This window comes from Hyperolius riggenbachi, chromosome 2 (genome assembly GCF_040937935.1).
Source record: "Hyperolius riggenbachi isolate aHypRig1 chromosome 2, aHypRig1.pri, whole genome shotgun sequence".
Classification (NCBI taxonomy): Eukaryota; Metazoa; Chordata; class Amphibia; order Anura; family Hyperoliidae; genus Hyperolius; species Hyperolius riggenbachi.
Window position 1 is genome coordinate 389,369,825 of NC_090647.1, and position 20,360 is coordinate 389,390,184.

General features: G+C 47.5%; 1 protein-coding gene across 1 annotated transcript; it reads right to left on the reverse strand.

The window, feature by feature from the left end:
• Nucleotides 1-5,324: 5,324 nt before the first annotated feature.
• Nucleotides 5,325-6,281, reverse strand: LOC137545117 (olfactory receptor class A-like protein 1). The gene has a single exon (XM_068266228.1). The coding sequence runs from the start codon at nt 6,279-6,281 to the stop codon at nt 5,325-5,327; it is 957 nt and encodes a 318-aa protein (XP_068122329.1).
• Between the last annotated feature and the right edge of the window lie 14,079 nt (nt 6,282-20,360).

Below are 20,360 nucleotides of genomic sequence, written 5' to 3' on the forward strand. Positions count from 1 at the left end.
CTTGTGTCTGTGTGAGTTTACTTCAGACACTCTGGTTTCCTCCCACATCCCAATAACATACGATACAGATAAGTTAATTGGCTTTCCCCTAAAAATTGGCCCTAGACTACGATACATACATACACATATGACTATGGTAGGGATTAGATTGTGAGCCCAGTGACAAAACAATACATACTCTGTACAGTGCTGTGTAATATGTTGGTGCTATATAAATAATTAGTATAAGTACAGTATAAAGTAGCCAGGTCTATAGGTGTCCCCAATGTAGACATACCATAGGTGTCCCCAGTATAGATAGCCATGTCTATAGGTATCCCCAGTTTAGGTAGTACTCAGGGGCGTAACTAGAAATCACTGGGCCCCCTTGCGAAAATTTGGGGCAGCGTTTCACTATAAAATAATTGTAATGGAGCAGTTTTTCACCATAAAATAATCGTAATGCAGCAAGGTTTCACCATAAAATAATCGCAATGTGTGCAGCATTTCACCAGAAAATAATCGCAATGAGTGCAACATTTCAGCAGAGAATAATCGCAATGTGTGCAAAATTTCACCAGAAAATAATTGCAATGTAGGCAACATTTCACCATAAAATAATCTCAATGTGTGCAGCATTTCAGCAAAAAAATGATCACAATGTGGGCAGCATTGCAGCAGTAAATCACACAGTGGGCAGCATTTCACCAGAAAATAATCACGACGTGGGCAGCAATTCAACAGAAAATAATCGCAATGTGTGCAACATTTCAGCAGAAAATAATCACAATGTGGACAACATTTCAGTAGTAAATCACACAGTGGGCAGCATAACACCAATAAATAATAGGTGTCCCCATTTTAGGTAGTAGTTCTAGTGCCTGGACGGCTGGGTAGCTGGGGCCTGCTGCCTGGACAGCTGGGTGGGTAGCTGGGGTCTGCTATGCTGCCTGGGCTGGGCAGCTGGGGCCTGCTGCCTGGGCTGGGTAGCTGGGCAAGTGGGCAGAGGGCTGGCTTGGTACCTGGCTGGGCGAGCAGGCAGTTGGCTGGCTGGGTAGCTGGGTGAGCAGGCAGTGGGCTGGCTGCGTGAGCGAGCAGTGGGCTGGCTACCTGGCTTGGTGAGCAGGCAGGCTGAGTAGCTGGGTGAGCGGGCAGTGGACTGGGTGGGTACCTGGCTGGGCGAGCGGGCATTGGGCTGGCTGGGTACCTGGCTGGGCGAGCGGGCAGGCTGGGTGGCTGGGCGAGCAGGCAGTGGGCTGGCTGGGTACCTGGCTGGGCAAGCGGGCAGTGGGCTGGCCGGGTACCTGGCTGGGCGAGCGGGCAGGCTGGGTAGCTGGGTGAGCAAGCAGTAGGCTGGCTGGGTACCTGGCTGGTCGAGCGGGCAGTGGGCTGGCTACCTGGCTGGGCAAGTGGGCAGGCTGGGTAGCTGGGTGATCAGGCAGTGGACTGGCTGGGTACCTGGCTGGGTGAGCGGGCAGGCTGGGTGGCTGGGCGAGCGGGCAGTGGGCTGACTGGGTACCTGGCTGGGCGAGCGGGCAGTGGGATGACTGGGTACATGGCTGGGCGAGCGGGCAGGCTGGGCGAGCGGGCAGTGGGCTGGCTAGGCGAGCGGGCATTGGGCAGGCTGAGTACCTGTCTGGGCGAGCGGGCAGGCTGGGTGGCTGGGCGAGCGAGCGGTGGGCTGGCTGGGTACCTTGTTGGGCGAGTGGGCAGTGGGCTGGCTGGGTACCTGGCTGGGTATGCGGGCAGTGGGCTGGCTGGGTACCTGGCTGGACGAGCGGGCTGGCTGGGTGGCTGGACGAGCGGGCAGTGGGCTGGCTGGGCGAGTGGGCAGTGGGCTGGCTGGGTACCTGGCTGGGTGAGCGGGCAGTGGGCTGGCTGGGTACCTGGCTGGGCGTGCAGGCTGGCTGGGTAGTGGGTACCTGGCTGGGCGAGCGGGCAGTGGGCTGTTTAGCTTGGCGAGCTGGCTCCTGGCTGGGCTGTGTAGCTGGGCTGCAGCGGCGACTCAAGTCTTCTTGTGCCAGCCCAGCGGCTCCTTCGCGTGTCTCCCAGGCTTTTCCCAGCTCGGTCGACTAGACCAATGAAATCAAGGCGCGGAGCATAGGAGGTCAATTTACTTCATAGCCTCTCGTGTGAAGCATGCCATGGCCCCGCAGCCCGGGCAGTGGCCAGCAATCAGCTTACCTCTGAGGGTGATCTGAGGGTGTGGGTGGGTGACTCACTCATAAATAAATGAACTATAGGTGGCCGCCTCCCCCCCCCGAGGACCCGCCCATGGAACCGGCCCACGGGTGCTTCTTCATAGATACGGCCCTGATTGCAAGTTGCTAAGTGTCATGTGTGGGAGATAACTTGCATTTCATAACTGATTCAGATATGTACATTGTGTAGAGCTGGCCATACATCTGGAAACTTGGCAGTCAATCAACCATCTGATTCCATTATTACAATCGGATGAAGATTGGTGTCGCCAAGAGCATGTCCAATTGACAATGCAACCAATTTTGGTAGTTTGGATGTAGGGTCGACAAGCTCAATCCAGTGCACCGCAAAAATGTAGTGGGATATTGTGATGACAAACATGACAGAACCCCTGGGGATGCCCCCCCTCTCCAGTGTAAAATGTGCCCAGTGCAGTATACTTACAGTAGAGGCATAACTACAGAGGATAGACAAAATACAGAAGAAAAATGAAAGGCTGGAAAACTATATGACTATATACTGTATATACTCTGCACAGTGCTGCGTAAGATGTCGGCGCTATATAAATACTAAGTAATAATAAATAATAATAATAATAAAAACACAGCAGACATTACATACACAGGTGCAGCCAGATGACATCGCTGTAACTGTACACTACCACAGGGTAATTTGCATACTGCACAGTGACTGGAGAAAAGAGCTGCTTGAGGTAGGAAGATCTGGAGGAAGTAGAAATCAGCTGGATGGTACTGTAAACTTGCCAACCAACATATGGCTGCACACTGCACTAGAAATGCAGTAACAGAAATGAGGACATCTGACTGATGTATTACAGCAAACATATATTTTTTATTTATAAAAGCAGTATTATGTAACACATCAGATATTTTTACAGTATCAAATTTTAAGGTCAGTTCCCCTTTAAAGCAGCCCTTTTCCTCAAATGTGGAAATGTGATTTCTGCCCTTTAGGGATTAAAACCTGACTCTGCTTCAACTCTGTAATTTTTGGTGGGACTTTTGGCATGGGCTCCCCCCCCCTCCCCTCCCGCCATGCCCCTTTCCATGCCCATCACTTTTGTGGCCAGAAACAGTCTTTGTAGTTTGTGAAATTCGCCTGTCCATTAAAGTCTATGGAGGTTTACCCGGTTCGCACAAATCCAAACTCTTCTTGGATGTTCAGATTCGACGTTCACGAACCCAAAATCTGATGTTCGCAACATCTCTAGCCCTGGAGCAGTAGTGGAAAAAATGTGTTTGTGCTTTTATGTGGTACACAATTAGATATCACTATAAGTGGGCACAGGTGTGGCTCAGCACCAGTGTGCTCTGTCTGTGCACTCAGACAGACACTGCGAGTATGCTGCAACAGTTCAAACACAATTTAGTGATAATAACAGAGGCCCTGGAGCACTATTGTGCTTGTAGTGGGCGCTGGGCACAATGGTGGGTGCCTGTGGGCTGTAGAGTGGGGAACATACACACACACACACACACACACACACACACCAAAAAAAAAAAAGCAGAAGGATGAAGTAGACCTTAGAAAGGCTGTTTGGGGTGATTAAACAGTAATCAGCTTGTGAGGATCAAAATAAATGAGCCTAGCTATTGCTTTCCCTATCTCCAGCAAGCTCTGTCCCTTACTCTCACTATTCTAGCTGAAGAAAGACTGGAATATGGCAGACGCTGCAGAGTTTTTATAAGGGGCGGGTGGGTCCATGAGGGAGTGCAGGCTTATTGGCTGCCATGTGCCTACTGACTGTGATGTAAGGGGTCAAACTTTAGCCCAATGATGATGTATGGGGGCGGGTTGAATAGCATCATGTGCATGTGCAATAGCATCAGACCATCTCTACTCTCACCTTGCAGCGCTGAATTCCTGGTTCGAATCCCAGCCAGGGCAACATCTGCAAGGAGCTTGTATGTTCTCCCCGTGTCTAAAAGTGTTTCCTCAGAGCACTCTGGTTTTCTCCCACATCCCAGAAACCTACAGATAAGTTAATTGGTTTTCCCCCCAAAATTGATCCTAGACTACGATACATACAGTAGATAGACATAGATAGACATTTGACTATGGTAGGATTAGATTGTGAGCCCCTCTGAGGGCCAGTTAAGTGACAAGACAATATGCTACTCTGTACAGCACTGCAGAAGATGTTGATGCCTCTTTTTTTTTTTTTCCTTTTAAATGAGATAGATGCTTTTGTGTTTTCCTACTTTTTATTACCCATACAGTTACCATATTTGCTTTTGTGCACAAATTATATTGTATAGTTTATCTGCTCCAAATCTGCCATTGAATTTTATTTATAGCTGCTAAACATTATACCTGTATATTAAAATCTTCTGGTAAGCTCCTCTGAACTGTGTGCACACTTGAAGCAGAGAGAGCTGGTTTTCAGCGCAGCTAAGAATGTAACAAATGAGGAATGTAAATAAAAGATAATGTCATATCCTCTTGGATATGGATCATAAACTTAAGGAGCTTCCCAATGCAGAGTTTTTGTGGTAGTAGGTTTAAAACTTTAAAGAGGATCTGTAACATGAAAAGATCCCCTGGGGGGTACTCACCTCGGGTGGGGGAAGCCTCCGGATCCTAATGAGGCTTCCCACGCCGTCCTCCATCCGTCAGGGGTCTCGCTGCAGCCCTCCGTGGAGTCCGTGCAGCGGTGACGTCAATATTTACCTTCCTGGCTCCTGTGCAGGCGCTCTGACGGCTGTCGGCTCCGAACTACATGGAAATACCCGATCGCCGTTGGATCTGCTCTACTGCGCAGGCGCAAGTTTCCTGCGCCTGCGCAGTAGAGCGGACCCGAATGAGATCGGGTATTTCCGTGTAGTTCGGAACGGAAAGCCGCCACAGCGCCCCCGCTGGAGCCAGCAAAGGTAAATATTGAACTGACAGTCGGCACAGTCGCCGGCTGTTTGGAGGGCTGCGGCGAGACCCCCGTGGGACAGAGGACGGCGTGGGAAGCCTCATTAGGATCCGGAGGCTTCCCCCACCCGAAGTGAGTACCCCCCAGGGGATCTTTTTAATGTTACAGAGTCTCTTTAAGCAATATTTTAGAGCAAAGAAGAAATGCCAAGTTTCAGACCATAATAAGGTGATAAGGATTGTCTTTGTTAATAATGTACATACTAAAATCTTTTTTGGGCAATATAGTTTGAGATAGACTTCACTGTTTGTAGTTCTTTTTTCTCTCTTGAACACTTAAGACCCATTTGAATTTTTTTGTTTGTTAAAATTATTATAATGGGGCTAACAGCAGAATAACAAGAATCAAAAAAGATACGAGCATCAGTAAAGCGTGGAGAAAGTGGAAAGGTACACAACGTGAGAATCCAAAATAAATTATCTAGACCGAAGCTAACAATGTACATCATAACTAATGTAAAGACAGCTTTGGCAGCACGTATCTCAGCATGTTTCGTGTTGAAGGTTGGAATATATTTAATCTGTCTACCATGCTGATAAAAAACATAAAGAAGATAACCACTGGACAACATCATTAGGCTAAAAAAGAATAAATCACGAACAATGTAGATCACTCCATTCCCTAAGTAAATCAAATAATTTGGAAAGATGACAAAGCAGAAATTGTAACTCATAATGTATCTGGAAGTAATGTTCTTGATAGTAGCTGTAGAGTAAGCTAGACGGGTACTACTGATAATTAGGTTAAAAGTCCATAGAAAGAACATTATTGTGAACAAATGATCACAAAGCTTCTTTTTTACATTCATCCAATGTTGGTGAGATGGAGTGATGGAAATACACTGAAAACATCCAAGCAATGAAGTAATACTGACAGACATTGCTCTGCCTACACAATAAAAGTAAAGACTTATCTGGCATGATAAGTCACCAAACACCATGTATGTTCCAGTAGCTTGCAAAGTTATTGGGAGCCCCCAAGTCAGTATGACCAGTAAATTAGATAAGGCCAGTTTGCTGAGGATTATTTCTCCAGTGGTAACTCTTCCATGGCTGTGAAATGTGTGAAGAAAGGCAAATAAAATAATTAGATTACCAGGAATTCCTATCATATCCAATGAAATGTAACTAATTATGTCAAGGACCAGCCAGGTTCCCATTCTTTGAAACCCTTTAAGAAAATATATCTGAAACATAAATAATAGTATGTTACAATTGTGCTAGCACTGTGGTTTATTGAAAATATATTAAGTAAAAACCACATCATACTTATTTAAATGTATAAATAAATAAGTAAGGTGAGAAAAAGAGAATATTTGTTTAATTTTTCATTTGATTATATATTGTACATCATTAAAGGTTAATTTCTTCTTGGTGCATTTTTGTGCTCTTTTTGAAGCACATGTATTGTGCTTTATGCAAATGTATTCATTTGTTATAGTGTTTCCAGCAATACATTATGATGTGGTTCATTTTTTTTAAATGTACTGTTTCATGGATGTAAGGGGATTGGCCGCCATATGCCGAAGTACAATGTGCTTTGTAGCTACCCATGTCTTGTGAGTATATAAAGCTGTTTTGGTTGCATTGTTATTTAGACGCTGACATAGCTTGATAAAGGAGGTTCTCCTACGAAACGTCGCTGCTGCTGTGCAATATGTCTAGGTGTCTTTAATAAATGAAGAGCTTATAATACACTTTGATGGTGCTGGTCTCTACCTTTTCCTGGATTGGCTACAGGCCCTAGTGCTGTGGGCTCTTATAACCAGGCACATCAGATCTTACAACAATAGCCGGTGTGCAGTCTTCTTCTACTGATACTGTAGGTTAAATGTATAACAACACGTTTAACTAAATTGAGCTGCCTGTGAATTCAGAAAATATTTTTTTCTGGATAAAACTCTTACATTAATATAAAGTGAAAGATCACATGTCTCCATCCACTGTTCAGCAATGTCCCCCAATCTCAAAGCAAGTAATGTGTTAACCTCTTTAGGTGACTAAACAATGTTACAGCAGTAGGAACTTTGATTTGCAATACAACAATGTGTCTTTAAAGAGAAACAGTGACCAAGAATTGAACTTCATCCCAATCAGTAGCTGATACCCCATTTTAATGAGAAATCTATTCCTTTTCACAAATGCATCATCAGGGGGCTCTGTATGGCTGATATTGTGGTGAAGCCCCTCCCACAGGAGACTGTGAGGGCCATTTTCCTGGCAGTTTCCTGTCTGTGAACCTCGTTGCATTGTGGGAAATGGCTGTTTACAGCTGTTTCCAACTGCCAAAAAAAGCAAGCTGCAGGTACTTCCAGCCGCATCACCTGCAGCAGTAAAAATGTCACCATGTGATAAATGTCAGAATGTAAATCGAGGAGAGGAAAGCTTTTACAATGGGCAAACACTGGCTAAATCATTTACACATAATTATTGTAAAAATGAAGCACTTTTTTATTACACAATTTTCACTGGAGTTCCTTTTTACGGATTTTTAATGCACAGAATAATCACAGGTTAGTCTTTTCTTGGGACTGAGCAAGGTTACATCAGTAGAATCCTTTCACTTTGCAATACAACATTGTCTCTTAAAAGGGGAGCTGTCAGTCATGCTATCTCAGAAAAAAACAAACCCATATATAAAAGTAGATATATACTTGCTCTACTTACATAACATATGTATTGCACTGTCCATGTTTTGATTTTAGTGATTTTTATACAGTAAGAAAAGAGAAAATCCTTCTTTTTTTTTCATCATAAAATAATTTTTATTGAGTTTAAAGGATATAAGTATACATAAGAAAACAATGTTAATGGTTCAGCATAGTGACAAACAAAGAACAAATATGCGTTGGTTGAACATAGCATGGTGCATATCTCATCAAATAACTTAACCATAGGTAACCAGATCCTAAATGGCCAGCAAACCGAGTGGGCAAATAGGTCGGAGCAGTGATGCTCGGATACCCCTTTTTATTATTCGAGTTCAGTCGAATTCGAAAAAGTGAATTAATCAAGTTCGGTCGAATATTCGAGTCGAATATTTTTTACTATTCGATTCGACCTCGAAATTCGAGCTCACTATTCGAGTCGGTATTCGAGCTCATTATTCGAGCTGACTATTCGAATTGGCCTTAAATAGCTTCCAACACTTGTTTTGGGGGTGAATGATGCAAGAAACATCTTTTTTTCCAAGTAACAACAGCAAGTGATTATGTGGGGATGTTCCTTTAAAAAAAAACAAAAGGTGGAAAGAGAAGTTGTGTCCAAAACTTCTTCTTCTTCTTCTTCTTCTTCTTCTTCTTCTTCTTCTTCTTCTTCTTCTTCTTCTTCTTCTTCTTCTTCTTCTTCTTCTTCTTCTTCTTCTTCTTCTTCTTCTTCTTATTATTATTATTATTATTATTATTATTATTATTATTATTATTATTTTTCTATTTCTTCTTCTTCTTTTTCTATGTCTTCTTCTTTTTCTTCTTTTTCTATATCTTCTTCTCCTTCTTCTTCTTTTTCTATATCTTCTTCTTCTTCTATATCGTCTTCTTCTTCTTCACTTTTTTCTCTTCTATTTTTTTTTTTAAAGAAATGCAGCTATTTTTGAGCGTAATAAATAGTTGGTGGTGCATGGTGGAAGCGCCATTGTATGTGCTCCCTGGCAGTGGAAACACACAGACAGCATGAGGTAAATTCAGCAGCAGCAGCAGGAGGAGGATGATTGTGTGTCAGCAGGCAGTCAATGAGGCAGGCAGCGAGACATAATAGGCTGTGGTACCTAGCGGTGGTACCAGGCCGTAAATACACAGCATGAGGTTCCAGACAGCGGTCGTGAAGCCCACATCGTGTCCAATACACAACTGGGACAACACAACTTTCAACCCGGACACCTCAGAAACATTAAACCTTTTTTTTTAATTTTTTTTTTTTTTTTTAAGAAATGCAGCTATTTTTGAGCGTAATAAATAGCTGGTGGCGCATGGTGGAAGCGCCATTGTATGTGCTCCCTGGCAGTGGAAACACACAGACAGCAGGAGGTAAATTCAGCAGCAGCAGCAGGAGGAGGATGATTGTGTGGCAGCAGGCAGTCAATGAGGCAGGCAGCGAGACATAATAGGCTATGGTACCTAGCGGTGGTACCAGGCCGTAAATACACAGCATGAGGTTCCAGACAGCAGTAGTGAAGCCCACATTGTGTCCAATACACAACTGGGACAACACAGTTTTCAACCCGGACAGCTCAGAAAAATTAAACCTTTTTTTTTTTTTTTTTAATGGTTTATTTATTTATTTATTTTTTACAGCAAATTACACAGATATAGCTATTGTTGGACGTAATAGCTGGTGGCAGAGTGGCAGCAGAAGGTAAATCTGTGTACCCTGGCAGTGGAAAACACAGACAGACAGACAGCAGCAGCAGCTGGAGGAATGGAGGAGTAGTGTGAGTGTGGCAGCAGGTAGGTAGGCAGCGTGACATAATAGCCCTGGTACCTAGCGGTGATACCAGGCCGTAAATACACAGCATGAGGCTCCAGACAGCGGTCATGAAGCCCACATCGTGTCCAATACACAACTGGGACAACACAGTTTTGGACCTGGACACCTCAGAAAAATTAAACCTTTTTTTCTTTTTTAATGGTTTATTATTTATTTTTTTTTACAGCAAATTACACAGATATAGCTATTGTGGACGTAATAGCTGGTGGCAGAGTGGCAGCAGAAGGTAAATCTGTGTACCCTGGCAGTGGGAAACACAGACAGACAGACAGCAGCAGCAGCAGGAGGAATGGAGGAGTAGTGTGAGTGTGGCAGCAGGTAGGTAGGCAGCGTGACATAATAGCCCTGGTACCTAGCGGTGATACCAGGCCGTAAATACACAGCATGAGGTTCTAGACAGCGGTCATGAAGCCCACATCGTGTCCAATACACAACTGGGACAACACAGTTTTCAACCCGGACACCTCAGAAAAATAAAACCTTTTTTTTTTTTTAATGGTTTATTTATTTATTTATTTTTACAGCAAATTACACAGATATAGCTATTGTTGGACGTAATAGCTGGTGGCAGAGTGGCAGCAGAAGGTAAATCTGTGTACCCTGGCAGTGGGAAACACAGACAGACAGACAGCAGCAGCAGCAGGAGGAATGGAGGAGTAGTGTGAGTGTGGCAGCAGGTAGGTAGGCAGCGTGACATAATAGCCCTGGTACCTAGCGGTGATACCAGGCCGTAAATACACAGCATGAGGTTCCAGACAGCGGTCGTGAAGCCCACATCGTGTCCAATACACAACTGGGACAACACAGTTTTCAACCCGGACACCTCAGAAAAATTAAACCTTTTTTTTTTTAATGGTTTATTTTTATTTATTTTTTTACAGCAAATTACACAGATATAGCTATTGTTGGACGTAATAGCTGGTGGCAGAGTGGCAGCAGAAGGTAAATCTGCAGGGGCGTAGCAATAGGGGTTGCAGAGGTAGCGACCACATCGGGGCCCTTGGGCCATTGGGGCCCCATGGGGCCCTTCCTAAACCAAAGTAAAAGCTGTTTTTTGTTCCTCTGGTGGTAATAATCACTTCTATAGAGGCTTTGAATGGTAGTAATCATTAACACACGGTTCGCCATCCCCTTCTTGCACCTCTAATACTGTAGATGACCTTGGCAGGTTTTGTTGCGCCGTATCAAGTGTTATGTATAGAGTACTGGGGGGGGGCCAATGTTAAACTCGCACCGGGGCCCCGAGCTCAATAGCTACGCCACTGTAAATCTGTGTACCCTGGCAGTGGGAAACACAGACAGACAGCAGAAGGGCAGTACACAGCAGCCCACTGTAGGTGTAAAATGTGTGGCTACAGGCAACGTAATAGTCAAACTGAACCAGGCTGGCTTAGTAGTGAGCAGGAGGTGGTAAAGGGTGGTAAGGCATATTAACGATGGTTCCGGCAGCCAGTTCATGTCCCCCTCTCGCCGACAACAGGGGCCAGGAACTCGCCTTCCACCCACGCCTGGTTCATCTTGAGAAACGTCAGTCTGTCCACAGACTTGTGAGACAGACGTGAGCGTTTCTCGGTGACCACGCCACCAGCTGCACTGAAGCAGCGCTCGGACAGCACGCTGGAAGGGGGACAGGACAGCACTTCCAGGGCGTACTGCGCCAGCTCGCTCCAGATCTCCAGGCGCTTGACCCAATACTCCATGGGATCAACAGGGGCATCGCTGTCAAGCCCGCTATAGGACCCCATGTAGTCAGCCACCATGCGGGTCAGGCGCTGGCTGTGACCGGAGGAGGATGCTGCTGCATGCACCTCCTCTCTAGTCACTGCTGGAGCCTCTACAGTCCTGTAGAGCTCGTTGCTGAGAGACAGCAGGTCTGTGGGACGCTTGCTGCTGGATGCAGGCACCTGCTGCTGCCTCTGTGCTGGCTGGACAGTGGGGGTGGAAGGCTGGGGGAAGGCTTCCTCCAAGCGCTCAACAAGGGCCTGCTGCAAGCTCCTTATTTGTTGCGCTGGGTCTCCTCCTGCAGGAGGCAGGAACTGGCTCAACTTCCCCTTGAGGCGCGGGTCCAACATCATGCTGATCCAGATGTCCTCCCTCTGCTTCATCTGGATCACCCTGGGGTCCTTGCGCAGGCACGTCAGCATGTGCGCTGCCATTGGGAAGAGGCGGGCCACATGTGCTGGCACATCGACGGCAGTGCTATCCTCATCCTCCTCCTCTGCCGCCTCATCCTCTCTCCACCCCCGCACCAACTCAGCTGCACTGTGCTGATCCCCCTCATCAGCAGCAAGGTCAGGGACCTCCACCAAGTCCTCCTCCTCCTCCCCCTCAGAGGTGGACTGTGCAGCTGCATGCCACTCCTGCTGGGCCAAGGCTGCCGCTCCCTGTTCCAGCAAAGCATGAGGGCCCTGTTCAGCAGACAAACCAGGGGCACCCACTCGCACTCCATAGCATGGTCCCTGCTCACCATGTTGGTGGCCTGCAGAAAGGGAGCCAGCACTAAGCACACCTGCTGCATGTGCCCCCAGTCGTCATCGGGGACGATGGACGGGATGTTGCTGGTCTTGTCCCTTTTCTGAGCGGCGGACACAGTGGCCAGGGCAAGGTACTGGTTGACAGCGTGCTTCTGTTCAACCAGACGCTCCAACATCGCCAGGGTGGAGTTCCAGCGAGTTGGAACGTCAAGGATCAGCCGATGGCGTGGCAGCTCCAGCTCCTTTTGCACGTCTTCCAGGCTCGCAGAGGCTGCAGCCGAGCGCCGGAAGTGACGCACAACATTCCTTGCCATTTCCAGCAGTTCGCCCATCCCCTGGTAGGTGCGCAAGAACTTCTGCACCACCAGGTTCAGCACGTGGGCAAGACAGGGGATGTGGGTCAGGTTTCCCCTGTTGATTGCGGCAACCAGATTGGCCCCATTGTCGGCCACCACCTCTCTGACTCTGAGGCCTCTGGGGGTCAGCCAAATCCTCTCCTGCTCCTGGAGTTTGGCCAACACATGGGTTGCCGTCAGTTTGGTCTTCCCAAGGCTGACCAACTGCAGCAGCGCTTGGCAGTGGCGTGGCTTCACGCTGCTGCTGAGGCGGGGGGTTTGGCCAGGTGTGCCGGAGGATGGCAGAGGATCGGAGGAACCTGCTGCAGTTCCCCTGACCCTGCGGGGTGGCACCACCTACTGTGTTGTTGCTGCTGCTGTGCCCGCTGCTGCTCTCCCATCCTCACCCCCTTCCACCAAGCTGACCTAGTGGACAGTGAAGGACAGGTAGCAGCCTGTCCCGAAGCGGCTGCTCCAGGAGTCCATGGTGACGTGGACCCTTTCACCAACCGCGTGCTCCAGCCCTCGCTCCACATTGGCCATGACAAAGCGGTGCAGTGCAGGCATGACCTGGCGGGCGAAGAAGTGTCTGCTGGGGAGCTGCCAGTCTGGGGCTGCACAAGCAAGCAGCGCACGCATGTCGCTCCCCTCCTGCACGAGCGTGTACGGCAGGAGTTGGGAGCACATGGCCCGTGCCAGCAAGCCGTTCAGCTGCCGCACGCGACAGCTGCTGGGGGGCAGAGCCCTAACCACCCCCTGGAAGGACTCGCTCAAAAGGCTCTGGCATTGCCTTTTGCTAGCACGGGAATCAGCGGAGACAGCAGAGGAGGCCACTGAGGACTGGCTGCCAGAACAGGCCTCAGTGTCGGCGGCAGGAGTTGCAGAGGGGGGAGGAGCAGTGCGTTTCCGCACTCCTGCTGGTGGTGCTGGAGGAGCAGGAGGGCGGGTGGCTGCTGTTGCTGCTGCTGCTGCTGAAGGCTGTGCAGTGATGGGTGTGGTGCCACTGCCAGCACCAGATGCCTTCAGCCTCTGGAACTCCTCATGCTGGTGGTAATGTTTAGCAGCAAGATAGTTGATCAGAGAGCTGGTGCTGAACTTTAAGGGGTCTGCACCTCTGCTCAACTTCCGCTGACAGTGGTTGCAAGTGGCGTACTTGCTGTAAACTGTGGGCATGGTGAAAAATTGCCAGATTGGTGACAAGAAAACCCCCCTACGGCCTGGAGCCGCTGCTGCCTGTCTCCCTGTGGTGGCTGGGGGGGGGGGGGGGCTTGGGTGCGGCTGGTGGTGGTACTGGCAGATGCTGCTGCTGCTGAGCCTGAGACACCAGCAGGCTGTGGGACCTGCCTACTGCTGCCAATGCTTGCAATGATGCGCCTCCTTGCAAGGCCCACAAGCGCATCCTCCTCCTCCTCCTCAGAGCTGATGATGATGACATCCCCAGGTGCTGGTGGTGGCGGCACCCAGTCTTTGTCTGTCACCCCGTCATCATCATCATCATCATCCTCCCCCGCATGAAACATGTTCCTGCTGGGATGATGACCCCCCAAACTCCTCTCCTGATGCATGGATGGGCTGCTTGACTGTCGCCACAGTCTTGCTGTCCAATCCCTCCTCCCCCAAAGTGCCCATCAGCATCTCCTCCTCAAAATCACCAACAACAGCAGACAATTTACTCATGATGCCTGGGGTCAAAAGACTGCTGAATGACAGATCGCCAACTGACGGTGAACTGGCCTCCTCCCCAGGCCCTGCTGGGCGGCTGCTGTGAACAGGGGTGGTGGTGGTGGTGAGGGTGGAGGCCTCGGATGCAGAGCTGATGGCGGGCTGCTCATCCTCCGTCATCAGTTGCACCACAGTGGCTGCATCCTTTTCCTCAATGGGACGTTTCCGACCCGGCTGGAGGAAAATAGGAGCAGGTACTACACGCTGCTGCTGCTGTGTCTCTGCAGCGTGAGTTGCAGATGCTCCTGCTGGGCGGCGCCCAAGGCGTCCACGGCCAGTGGCTATAGGCGGAATGTTAGCCACTGACGCAGCTGCTGCTGCTGCGGAACTGTGCATGGTGGCGCGGCCGCGGCTTGCCACAATGCTTCTCCCTCTCCTCCTGATTCCCTTGCTGCCCTTCCCCTTGCCCAAACCGCGCTGGCTGCCACTTCCAGACATCTTAGATGTTTTGGGCGTAAACAAAAAAGTTTTTTAAAAGGACGGGTGAAAAAGTGGGGTACTTTAATGGAGTGGGTTAGTGGGTGAGGTGACACTAATCACTAAGTGATTAGATCGCTAAGTGGAGGGGTTGGGGGTGAAGGGACCCCCGTTTAGCGGCGCGACAGCGGCAGTTTAGCAGGGGCACACATGCCCCTGCTAACTATGAGCTCTGAAGCGAGATTTATTCTCGCTTCAGAGTCTCTTTAATCCCTGCCACATTATATATATTTTGGCGAAACACTACTGCATCATGTGTATTTTGTAGGGAAACACTGCGCATTGTGTGTATTTTGTGGAGAAATGCTGTGCATCATGTGGATTTTGTGGGCAAACGCATGCACGGTAGTGTGCGGCTTGCCAAAAGAGACCTATCAGGAATCCCCCCCTTGAAAATCCTGAATTTGTCCCTGCATAGATTCCTCTGTAGTTTGCTGGATCGTATCTGTCCCCATTCTTGTAGATGGGTGTTATGAGGCCTTCACTCCAGGCCTGAGGAAAGGAACTCGCACTCAGGATAAGGTTGAATAGTCTTGTGAGTGCCTCATGTATGTCCGGGGGGCTGTATTTGATCATCTCTGGCAGGATGCCATCGGTACCGCTAGCCGTCTTATATTTTATCAGCTTTGTTCTTTCTCTTATTTTCTGGACCATGATTGGTGTATCCAGAGGGTTTTGAAAGTCCTTGATTGTCTCCTACATGTCCTTCAGTTTTGCAGCTATTTGTTTCTGTTCCGGGGTTTGGGCATTTTCTGGGATGTCTTTGTAGAGGTCCCTGAAGTAGTGGAGCCAGATGTGGCCATTTTGGATGTGTAGAGGGCTTTTCTTGGGCTTTGTCCCAATGTGGTTCCAAGTCTCCCAGAATGAGTTGTCTTGGAGGGAGTCCTCCAGCTGTTGGAGTTTGTGGGAGATGTGGCTCTGTTTTTTCCGCCTGAGGGTGTCTTTGTATTGTCTCTGTAGGTGGTCATGGGCTTCCCTTAGGTCCTGGTTGTTGGGGTCTCTGTGCTTTTGGTTAGAGGCTGCCCTTAGAGAATTAAGTAGAGCCTTGCACTCACTGTCAAACCATTTTTGGGACTGTTTATCTGTGGGTCTCTTAAAGTTGGTCTGCTTGAGGCCAGCGAGTGCTGCCATGTTATATAAGATGTTGCTGAAGTCCTTCACTGCATGGTTGACACCTTGTTGGTTTGGTTCATATAGGTTGGTATGAAAGTTTGTCAGCAGTTCTTGGATTTTGGCAGTGTTGGTCATGTTGGTGAATTTGATGGCAGACTCTTTGGGCCATTTGAAGGATGGTGGCAGCTTGTAGAGACCGGTCTGGTGAGGCTGCTGTGTGGTTGGTTTATCTGTGGATTAGTGGTACAGCAATATTTGGTTGTGGTCTGACAGGTGTGTTTCAGGGGTGATTATGTGGGCATTGATGTTTATGAGGTCTGTGTCTGTGACAGCATAATCTACCACACTGCTACCTACTTGTGAGTTCATAAGAAATCTCCCAAGAGAGTCACCCCTGGTTCGCCCATTCATTATGTATAGGCCGAGGCTCCGGCACAGGTTCAACAGGGCTTTCACGCTTTTGTTTGCTTTCTTGTCATAGCTATTTCTTACTGTCTGCATTGGTTCCTGGTAGTAGCTCTCTCTTCCAAGTTTGTATGCGTTTCCCTCAGAGGTCAGATAGTCCTTCTCTGTGCCTGTTATGGCGTTGAGGTCTCCATAGATGAGCACTCTGCCCTGAGACTGGAAGTGGCTGGCTTCTCTTTGTAGGATCCCATAGATATAGGTTTGTAGTAAGGGGACTCTGTTGGGGGATAACAATAACAATAATAATTATATAGCGCTTTTCTCCCTGGGGACTCAAAGCGCTGTGACCCTGCATTATGCAGTCTCAAAGGCTAGGGAAAAGAGGTGAGTTTTTAACCTTTTTTTAAAGCTGTACAGCGAGGGAGCCTCTTGTACTGATTGTGGAAGTGAGTTCCATAGAGTAGGGGCTGCGTAGGAAAAGGCCTGAGCGCCAAATGTACAGTGGCTTGCAAAAGTATTCGGCCCCCTTGAGGTTTTCCACATTTTGTCATATTACTGCCACAAACATGAGTCAATTTTATTGGAATTCCACGTGAAAGACCTATACAAAGTGGTATACACGTGAGAAGTGGAACGAAAATCATACATGATTCCAAACATTTAAAAAAAAAAATAACTGCAAAGTGGGGTGTGCGTTATTATTCAGCCCCCTGAGTCAATACTTTGTAGAACCACCTTTTGCTGCAATTACAGCTGCCAGTCTTTTAGGATATGTCTCTACCAGCTTTGCACATCTAGAGACTGAAACCCTTGCCCATTCTTCTTTGCAAAACAGCTCCAGCTCAGTCAGATTAGATGGACAGCGTTTGTGAACAGCAGTTTTCAGATCTTGCCACAGATTCTCGAATGGGTTTAGATCTGGACTTTGACTGGGCCATTCTAACACTTGGATATGTTTTGTTTTAAACCATTCCATTGTTGCCCTGGCTTTATGTTTAGGGTCGTTGTCCTGCTGGAAGGTAAACCCCCGCCCCAGTCTCAAGTCTTTTGCAAACTCCAAGAGGTTTTCTTCCAAGATTGCCCTGTATTTGTCTCCATCCATCTTCCCATTAACTCAGACCAGCATCCCTGTCCCTGCTGAAGAGAAGCACCCCCAGAGCATGATGCTGCCACCACCATATTTGACAGTGGGGATGGTGTGTTCAGAGTGATGTGCAGTGTTAGTTTTCCGCCACACATAGCGTTTTGCATTTTGGCCAAAAAGTTCCATTTTGGTCTCATCTGACCAGAGCACCTTCTTCCACATGTTTGATGTGTCCCCCAAATAGCTTGTGGCAAACTGCAAACGGGACTTCTTATGCTTTTCTGTTAACAATGGCTTTCTTCTTGCCACTCTTCCATAAAGGCCAACTTTGTGCAGTGCACTACTAATAGTTGTCCTATGGACAGATTCCCTCACCTGAGCTGTAGATCTCTGCAGCTCGTACAGAGTCACCATGGGCCTCTTGACTGCATTTCTGATCAGCGCTCTCCTTGTTCAGACTGTGTGTTTAGGTGGACGGCCTTGTCTTGGTAGGTTTACAGTTGTGCCATACTCCTTCCATTTCTGAATGATTGCTTGAGCAGTGCTCCGTGGGATGTTCAAGGCTTTGGAAATCTTTTTGTAGCCTAAGTCTGCTTTAAATTTCTCAATAACTTTATCCCTGACCTATCTGGTGTGTTCTTTGGACTTCATGGTGTTGTTGCTCCCAATATTCTCTTAGACAACCTCTGAGGCCGTCACAGAGCAGCTGTATTTGTACTGACATTAGATTACACACAAGTGCACTCTATTTAGTCATTAGCACTGATCAGGCATTGTCTATGGGCAACTGACTGCACTCAGACCAAAGGGGGCCGAATAATTGCGCACACCCGGCAGTTATTTATTTGTAAAAAAATGTTTGGAATCATGTATGATTTTCGTTCCACTTCTCACATGTACACCACTTTGTATTGGTCTTTCACGTGGAATTCCAATAAAATTGATTCATGTTTGTGGCAGTAATATGACAAAATGTGGAAAACTTCAAGGGGGCTGAATACTTTTGCAAGCCACTGTATGCTGCACACAGGTACATGTCGGACTGAGAGGTGAGAATTGAGCTGTTTATTTTGATCCAGATGTGGCTGTCTCCTCGTTTGATTGCTTTGATGTGCTCTGTAAGCTCCTCCTTGTACCAGATTAGTATGCCTCCTGTTTAATGTTCCTGTTTTTCTAAGCAGATATGGAGAATTCCCGGTACCCCATGGGTACGAAAGATTCATCCTCTGTCCGGGTCCATGTCTCCAGGAGGATTTGGATATCACTGTTTTCAAGTCTCTTTTTAAAGTCTGGATCATTTGTTTTGGATCCAAAAGCTGAGGCGTTCAGCCCTTGGATGTTCCAGCTACTGATGATAAGGGATGTCATTTTGAGTCGGTTTACCTTGTAATGAGCAGAAATTTTCATAGGACTCAGTATTTTCGGGGGGAGGGTGGACACTATTGTGGGTGTCACCTCAAACTGCTTTGTAGGTTGATAAGCAAAGTTCTGATTTCCGCCATGATGCTACCCTCTGTTGCTTTGTGTTGCCATTGTGGGGCAGGCGGTTTCCTACATGTTTGCCATGCTTGTAGGCTCTCTCTCTCGTGTTGTGACATTGTGGTTTGCTGTCTGATTGTTGAGTTAGGGCTTTCTTGGAGTCTCTGGGGTCTATTTAGCACCATGTTCTTTAGTTCCTTTGCTAGGCGGCTGACTCCTTGTTTGTTAAAGGAGAACTGTAGTGAGGTATAAAGAGGCTGCCATATTGATTTCCTTTTAAGCAATACCAGTTGCCTGGCTATACTGCTGGTCCTCTGCCTCCAATACTTTTTGCCCTAGACCCTGAACAAGCATGCAGCAGATCAGGTGTTTCTGACATTTTTGTCAGATCTGACAAGATTAGCTGCATGCTTGTTTCTGGTGCGATTCTGCAGGCAGATAGCTCAGCAGGACTGCCAGGTAACCGGTATTGCTTAAAAGAAAATCAATATGGCAGCCTCCATATACCTCTCACTACAGTTCTCCTTTAAAGAGTAACTGAAGAGAGAGGTATACGGAGGCTGCCATGTTTATTTCCTTTTAAGCAATACCAGTTGCCTGGCAGCCCTGCTGGTCTATTTCTCTGCAGTGGTAACTTACTAACACCAGAAACAAGTATGCAGCTAGTCTTGTCAGATCTGACTTTAAAGTCTGAAACACCTGATCTGCTGCATGCTTGTTCAGGGGCTATGGCTAATAATATTAGAGGTAGAGGATCAGCAGGGCTGCCAGGCAACTGGTATTGCTTAAAAGGAAATAAACATGGCAGCCTCCATATACCTCTCTCTTCAGTTCCCCTTTAAGGTGCTTGTTGTTGTACAGATGGTTGGATGTGATTGTGGTGTGCTGTGCCAGTTGTTTGTCTGGTGAGGATCTGAGATGGGAGGCCAGTTCTGCATTGATTTGTTTAATTGTCTGGTGAGGAATGCTATTTCTTGGGAGCAGGGAAGAGAGGATAATCTTTGTGCTGGGGAATTTCTGCTGTGCCCTTTTAACTATTTGTGACAATTTGTATGTGATGGTTTCTTGGTCTGTGGTGTTTTCTTGTATAATGTTATTGATGCCGGTGTGCAGGGTGAGATGTTTTAGGTCAGTGAAATAAGGCTCATTAATGACCTGTGTTACTTATTCAATAGTTGAAGTGATGATTTTGATGGCATGCATCCCTGGAAAGAGTCTCCTTATGTCCAGGTATTTTCCATTAGAGTCTATCTCCCTCTCTCGTATTTATAGGATGTCAAGAGCCAGCTTACATACATTAGCCAGGAATCGAACCCAGGCCCACTGCTTTGAAGGCAGCTATGCTACCGACAGCACTACATGCAGAAGCCAGCCTAGCATGTACCATTGTGATATACCCAAGAGAAAAATGAGCTTGCTTATTTGCCTAATTTGCTACATGAAAGCAGTGGGACCGGAGCAGTGCTTTTCAGCGCTGCTAGATTTGGGCGCAGCCGGCGCCTCCATAGACTACAATAGGAATCACTCCTATTGCAGCGCTCAGTGAGTAACGTCGGCTCCGTCAGAAGACGGAGCCGAGGTTGCTTAAAAACATAATAATTCGGCTTCCAGCAATCGCTGGAAGCCGAATTATTTCATTCCCCCACTATCCATGGCAGCCTGGAG